The 7,377-nt window shown below is 50.1% G+C and overlaps 1 protein-coding gene across 1 annotated transcript; it reads left to right on the plus strand.

Annotated features, from left to right (window-relative positions):
• The first annotated feature begins 3,168 nt into the window (after window positions 1-3,168).
• Window positions 3,169-5,817, plus strand: LOC128070526 (doublesex- and mab-3-related transcription factor C2-like). Its single transcript, XM_052663825.1, has 4 exons — window positions 3,169-3,383; window positions 3,467-3,624; window positions 4,279-4,415; window positions 5,716-5,817. The coding sequence occupies exons 1-4, from the start codon at window positions 3,169-3,171 to the stop codon at window positions 5,815-5,817; spliced, it is 612 nt and encodes a 203-aa protein (XP_052519785.1).
• Window positions 5,818-7,377: the final 1,560 nt, after the last annotated feature.

Below are 7,377 nucleotides of genomic sequence, written 5' to 3' on the forward strand. Positions count from 1 at the left end.
CTCCTTAATCTGATAAAGGGAAAGAAGGAAAGAAAAAGAGAGAGGAGGGAGAGAGAGAGAGAGGAAGAAAAAAGAAACAAAAGTGAGAAGGAAGAAATTAAAGAGGAAGGGAGGAAAGACAGTAAAAGGAGAAAGAGAATGAAAGAGAGAAAGCAAACAATGAAACAAACACAGAAAGCCCGTTTTAATATGGACATGTTGGCAACATTCTGTTTAATATTAGGAACAACCCAAAGATGCCCAGGTTTGCCATCTCCATTTGACCTTGTAGTGGATGTCCTAGCCAGCCAGTAAGGAACTTGTAAACTGATTATCTTACTTCTGTTGCTCACAGATTCACAGAAAACTGCAGACCACCTATAGACACATGATAAAATGTCACAGAGTTTAGCACGGTGGCTGACTTTGAGATCAATATATATATATATATATATTTTTTTTTTTTAAGTCAAATGGATTTCTATAAATTAGATAGAGATAGAAAATGTCATTTTGAACAGATATCAAGCACCAGAGCAACAAGATTCCAGAGAATCTTGAAAGTGCAAGTCGCTCAGGTCATGTCTGACTCTTTGCGACCCCATGGACTGTAGCCCACCAGGCTTCTCTGTCCTTGGGATTCTCCAGGCAAGAATACAGGAGTGGTTTGCCAGTTCCTTCTCCAGGAGATCTTCCCGACCCAGGGACCGAACCCGGGTCTCCCGCATTGCAGGCAGATTCTTTACTGTCTGAGCCACCAGGGAATATCTTGGGATAAATACAAAAAGGATGTACAAAATCTGAAGGTAAAAAAGATAAAACACTAAGCTGAAGGATTCCAATGTTAAAGAAGACCCACAAAAATAGAGAGCCATTCCATGTTGGTGACTAGGAAGGCTGAATATCATAAAGATAGTCAATTCTCCCTTAACTGATCCACAGATTCAATGAAAATGTAATCCAAATCTACCGCAGATGAGTTTTCAGGGAACATGACATGCTGATCCTGACATTTACATTTTTGAGTTTAGGAAGGACAAAAGGCAAAGAATAGCAAAGATATGCCTGGAAATGATGAATAAGGTGTGAGGACTTGTCCCACCAGAGATCAAGATGTCCTACTAACAGACAAAAAGGAAGAGAGCATAGTACTGGCCCAGGAATAGATCGACTTATCTGTGGAACAGAACAGGGAACTCAGAGACACGAATGAAGACCAGAACGACTCCACACACCGCCAATTGTTCCCTGGGGCTGCGATATCGGATTTCGAATTGAGAATCCCTGACATAGGAATACGGAGGGATCTTAAAAACACAGGCCGAATTTTGTACAAGTAATTTACAGAATACCAAGGATGCCTGTTTAAAATGCTTGCATATACAGTATTTCACGGGGCTTCCCAGGTGGCGCTAGTGGCAAAGAATCCTCCTGTCGACGCAGGAGACTTAAGAGACATAGGTTGGATCCCTGGATCGGGAAGATCCCATGGAGAAGGAAATGGCAACCCACTCCAGTATTCTCGCCTGGAGAACGTCATGGACAGAGGAGCCTGGCGGGCTATAGTCCACAGGCTCGCAAAAGAGGCGGACACGACTGAAGCAACTTAGCACACAGTATTTCACATCCAAAAAGCAAAGAGTTTGGGAAACAAGGTTTGGGGAGCACAAAGCTCCACTTCATTTCCGGAGTCGAAAGGCAGGCTGGGTAAAGCCACCCAGCAGGCGGAGGAGTGTGAGGGAGGTGAAGCGAGCGGGCGGGGCTTCAGTCGTGACCTTCAGACGAACCTGAAGCTCATTGGTCACTGACCGCAGCGGTGGGAGGTGAAAAGCAGAGCTGGAAGCTCATTTGTCTTTTGAAGGAAGGGCGGGAAAGCGACTGAGAGCTGGGTCTTCCCTCGGGCCTCCTGTCCCAGTAGATTGATCCTGACCTGCTGGAGGCTGAGGTAACCATAGAGTGGCATCAGGAATAGGACCCTCATTCTCCGCACCTCTTCCTTCCTCCCTCCCTCCCGCTCTGGATCCCCAATCCCTCTTCTCTCCTCCACCTCCGCAGGGTACCTGTATCCCACCCCGCCCCACCCCTCCCCCCACTCCACACCCCACACCCCACCCTTCCTCGGCTGAAGTCCTGTGAGATGATCGCTTGCTCCAGACGCCTGACCCCTGGCCTCTGGCCGCTGGGGCAGGGCTTATGTCCCGCCACCCCCACCGCCGCCCACCTCATGATTCTGAGGTGGGGGTGACAGGGAACGGTTGGGTAACCCGAGAGGAGGGAGGTGGCGACCTCTGGGTTTGGGAGGAGGGGGTGCTGTGCTCAAGCATAATTGTTGACGTTGCTGGAGAGGAGCAGGGAAGATTGTTGGGAGGCTGTGGAGGGAATGCGTGGGTTTGCATGAAAGCAGAGAGGGTGTGCTGCTGCAAGAGGACAATTAGTGCAGGGAGGAGTTGGCTGTTGACTAGATCAGGGTCTGGCGTTCGACAGGGGACTCAGCAAACATCTACTTGGTACGTCGATGAGGGGAGGAATGAAAGTAATCATTGACAGAAGGGCTTGAGATGCAGCAGAAGTATAAGATTTCATGATATGATATGATTTCAGGGTGTCACTTTAGAGAGGGAGCAAGAAAGTAATTAAGATTTTGATAGAGTACAAGAAAAAATTGGAATGGAAGATGAGAGGAAAATTGAATGTAGGGCATACATGAGACCAATAAAATAGAATTGAGTGCAGGACATAAGAATCATGAGTAGGGAGTGGATGAATGCAGGAGGTGAGGAAGACAATTGTGGAAAGGGATGCCAGGAATAGTAGTTGGGCATAGCAGAGTACAGGATGATAAACATGAGACAGGGAAGTAGTATTTGTTGAAGGAGGCATGAGAGTGCATGTGTATGCCTGACGGGGTCAGGGGTCCGTGTGAAGTGAAGGTGAGCAGGGGGAGTAATAATTGGATTGGAAGTATACAGGACCCACGCCCAGAGTTTCTTGGAACTGGCCTATATGTGAGTGGGGCTTCCTGGGAAGGAGGCTACATGAGCAAGAAGGGAGGGTGCAATCTCATTTCAGCAGTGAGCTGGATGGAGAAGAATCCAGCCACCTCAGATGGGGTTTTCCAGGGGCAGAGGAAGTACGTAGAGGGTAGGGGATCATGTGGCCACCCTGACCCCCACTCCTTGCCCTAGAACCATGGATCCCAATGAAATGCCTGCTATGCCCTGCTCCCTCCCCGACTCCACCACTGGACTTGAGACCAGAGCCCCATGTGGGATTGAACTTGGCCCCAGAAGATCTATAGATCACTGTGCCCGCTGCCACAACCACGGCATCACTGACCAAATCAAGGACGAGGAGCACCTCTGCCTCTTCCAGGCCTGCGAGTGTGACAAGTGTGTTCCCTTCTCGTGAGTATGGCATCTGACAAGGGGAGGGGAGTAGGCCTCCTCTAAAGGTGACTGACCTTAGACCCGCAATCCTCCCACTTTAGGGAACACTACAGCATCTTGCCTGCTGAACGTGACTTGAAGGTGGAGCAGGGGCCATACGTAAGGAGGCGCCCGACTCGAGGACGGATAAGGAGCGGGACTACCTCTCCCAGAGCTCACAGCCGTGCCAAGAAGTTGGGCGCTCGAGCAAGAGTCCCCAGTGAGTGTCTCTGGCCAGGGAGGCAGTTGGAGTTTCGGGTGTAGGGAGCATGCGTAGTTCTGTCACCAGTCATATCACCCAGTTTCTGTGTGGCTTTACTCCTTGGGAAAGTTACTCTTCAGGCCTTAGCTTCCCCAACTATAAAAATGCCATCAGTATTACCTACCAAGTGTTGGTGGGAAGGAGAGATCTGGGAAATCAAAAAGGGCCTAGAGTGGGACAGGTTGGGGGTGAGGTAGAGTGGGATGGGGTCAGAGGGTAAGGCTCACCTAAGCCGTCCCCAGCGTCTCACAGTTGGGAAGGAGAACATCACGCCTCAGCTCGAGGCTCACCCCTGTGCAATCCCCGAGGAGGAGTCCGGGGCCAGTGTGGGAAGCTCTGACCTCAGCCACTGCTCAGAGCCCTTCCTGTGTCCTGAAGACCTGGGTACCATCTCTAACCCTACTACAACTTGCCATATGACCCTGAGGGAACACTACTTCTCTATGGGTCTCATAGTCCTCAGTCCCAAAATGAGGACGAGGACTAGGTGGTCTTGAAGGTCTTCTCAGCTCTGGCATTCTGGGCTCCTATCCTTGTCCCCAAATATGCCCACATCTCCTCTCCATGGCTGGCTTGGTTCCTGACTCCAACCTGTGCTCTCTGTTCCCGCAGACGATCTTCCAAGGCGCTCTGCTGCTCGGTCAAGTCTTGGACTCTTTGTCTCTGTCCTGGACTCCAGCACCCTTGAAGAAGCAACTAACAATTTCTCTTTTGAGGAAGTCATACAGATCCCCTGCCCTGCCCAGCAGGTGAGTAGAGTGAGAAAGACCACGGGGCTACTTGTATATTGTGTTACTGAGTGTCCAAACCTTCTGCTTAAGGCTCTGGAGCTAGAAGGAGGAGATGGAGGCAGTACAGGGCAACTGGGGGCGGGGGGCGAGGTGGAGGAAGGGGAGGAGGAGCAGGCATCTCAGACTTAGGGGCAACAACAGGGCTCTCCCAGCTTTGCCTTTCCCAATTTGCGAGACTTTGGACAAGAGACTTTACATATCCGAGCCTCTATTTCCTACCAGTGTGCTGAGAGGGGACAGTGTTCTACACCTATAGAGAACTGCCGACCCATTGGGAAAGACCCTGATGCTGGGAAAGATTGAGGGCAGGAGAAGGGGGTGACAGAGGATGAGATGGTTGGATGGCATCACCGACTCAGTGGACATAAGCTTGAGCAAACTCGGGGAGATAGTGAAGGACAGGGAAGCCTGCCATGCTGCAGTCCGTGGGGTCACAAAGAGTCAGACATGATTTAGCAACTGAACAACAGCAACAACATAGCATTGAAAAGAGGACCAGCACAAGGCCTGCCACATCGCAGGCCTTTGACAACTGGAGGCTGTTATTCCACATGAAACAAATAGATGGAATAGAAGCTTCTGCTGAGAAGGGGAGCCGTAATGGTGAGGGACACCATCTCGCCCAGGCCAGAGTCTAATAACCATCAGAGAAAGTGTCCTGGAGAGGAGTCAAGCTGGCCCTTCAAGCCCCTTGGGGATTGGGGAATATAAGGGCAAGAACCAGTCCCCGGACAGGAACAGTAATCACGTCTCTCCAGGTGCCTTGCAGATTAAAACGCAGACACCTCTGATTTCCCATAAACTTTACTGTTGCTCCAGGAGTTTTAAAAAAGCTGAGAGGAATTAGTGTCTCTGGAAAGATACAGGAAAAAGAAAAAATGGAAAAGAAGACAGGCCAGGCAGGGGAAGCGACTTGTCTAAGCCACAACACCTAATGGCCATTCAGATTCCCACATGCAGATATTGTAAAATCTTGGCCCCCTCCCCACTGGTAGTACGTGCCTGCCAAAGGGATAAATCCCCTGGTCTCTCCTTTCCTTGTCCCTAGACACTCAACTCTGATCCTCCAGCCCCACGCCACCCTTAACCCCCTTCTACTGCAGCCACAGATTCTGGGAAGATTGTGGCCTCCAGAACCCTGGCAGGGGCCAAGCTTAGTAAGGAGAAGAGCAGAAGGCCTCAGGGTAGCTGGGGACTGAAGGGGCATGGAGGGAGTGTGGGTTCCCAGCTCCCATTCTCTGACATCCTTTGTTTTCAGGCTCCCGAAGCTTCCAACCAGGCCTCGGTTTCTGCCTCCTCAGAGTGGCAGCGAAAACTGGAAGCAGCCGAGGCTCTGCTGGCTCTGAGAGAATCTTCCTAGGCCCCTTCTGGCACCATCTCTCTGCTCCAGCCCTGCGTTGCTCCAGGTAGCCTGGTCTTTGAAAGGAGAACAAGGGGACAGCTGGGAAATGGGAGGCTGTTGTGGTAAGCAGGGGCTAACTGGGAAGTCAGAGTTAGAGGGAGGTAGGGGGGTTGAACTTCTTTGGACCCAGGCTGCCAAGCTCCTCTGTCGGACTCTCGAAGTGGCAGTAGGTGGTTGTCCAGAGAATCACTGAGCGTTTATTGAGCACTGTCCTCCAAAGCAAATGTTCACTGCCCTGATGTCAAGAAATAAGGAAACTGAGTCCCTGAGAATGGCAGGGACTTACCAAGGGCATGCAGCATATCAAGTGGAAGAATCAGGTCTCCTGACTCCCAGTCCAGAGTTTTCTACCCAGACTCCTGCAGTCTGCTGTGATCTGGGGAGGACATGTATAGGTGATAAGTGTCTGGTAGAGAAGGAGATCTAGTTCCTGCCTTCAGGGAGCTTCCAGTCTTGATGTGGAGCCTGGATGCCTCCACAAGTCATGTTTTGGGGCTGAATCTCAATGATGAGCCTGGAGAAGAAGGGCAGAGGAGAGCTAGACACCTGGGAAGGCTGAGGGGGAAGGCTGGGCACTACCAGATCAAAATGGACTGTGATATGGAGTGTGAGTGAAGCAGGCAACCCTGGAGGAACTGCTAGAACATGATGGAAGAGATGAGCGGGGAGAGGCTACCAGTCACGGAGGTCTGCATGCCAGGCTTAAGAGGTTCGGCCAGCAACTGTGGGTGGTGAGGGACCAAGGACTGTCTGAGCTAGAGAGGAGCATGTGTGGAGACCCTAGGCTTGACAAAAAGAGATGTGGTTGCTGTGATGGAGGGATTGGAGGAAGCAAGAATTGAGATGGGCAAATCAAGGAAGAGTTCTGTGCAATATAGTCCAAGGTGACACAGCTTTGACTGGGTGGAACAAAAAGAGGGGAGAGCTGGGAGGACAAATGGATGTGACCTGGCCCTGACCCTTTTTTTTGTGTGTTGACAGCTCCTGATGGAGATAAAGGACTTCAGCCTTCTAGCCCCTCTCTTTGACCCAGGCCGGCCAGCTCCATTTCTCTGCCTCTTGGTCACCTGGGGTGCATCTCCCTCTTGAACTAGAAGCCCAGAAGTGGGGAACTCACTAGAATGCTGTCAATTTATGCATTTGCAAAATGCTTAATGTCCAAAATTCTTACTGCATTTTTATTTTAAAAAGCGTTTAGGCTCTTTTATAAGCTTTTAGATGGTTTTTATTATATGGGACAATTCCTTGACTGAGGGTGGATATTCCTGTACCTCCATCGTTTACTCTCTTGGATCCTGGGGTCTTATAATGTCTCTTATGAAAACAGGGTTTTGCCATCTAAGCTGATCAGTCTCTAAGTAGGGTTCTGTGTGAGTTCATCTGTTCATCTGCCAGAGGTTATTTTGATTCATGATTGCAAACTTACCAGCATGCTCATGTACTTATCCATGCATGTGAAAATCTGAGGATGTTTTCATTTTGTGTCTAGGTTTGTGTATGTGAGCAAATAATAAACCT

Source organism: Budorcas taxicolor, chromosome X, assembly GCF_023091745.1.
Source record: "Budorcas taxicolor isolate Tak-1 chromosome X, Takin1.1, whole genome shotgun sequence".
Taxonomy (NCBI): domain Eukaryota; kingdom Metazoa; phylum Chordata; class Mammalia; order Artiodactyla; family Bovidae; genus Budorcas; species Budorcas taxicolor.

Excerpts from the sequence above, each read along its gene's own strand:
- LOC128070526 (XM_052663825.1), top strand. The coding sequence starts at position 3,169 with ATGGATCCCAATGAAATGCCTGCTATGCCCTGCTCCCTCCCCGACTCC. Across the intron at positions 3,625-4,278 it reads CGCTCGAGCAAGAGTCCCCA|ACGATCTTCCAAGGCGCTCT; the intron begins GTGAGTGTCTCT and ends CTGTTCCCGCAG. Across the intron at positions 4,416-5,715 it reads TCCCCTGCCCTGCCCAGCAG|GCTCCCGAAGCTTCCAACCA; the intron begins GTGAGTAGAGTG and ends CTTTGTTTTCAG.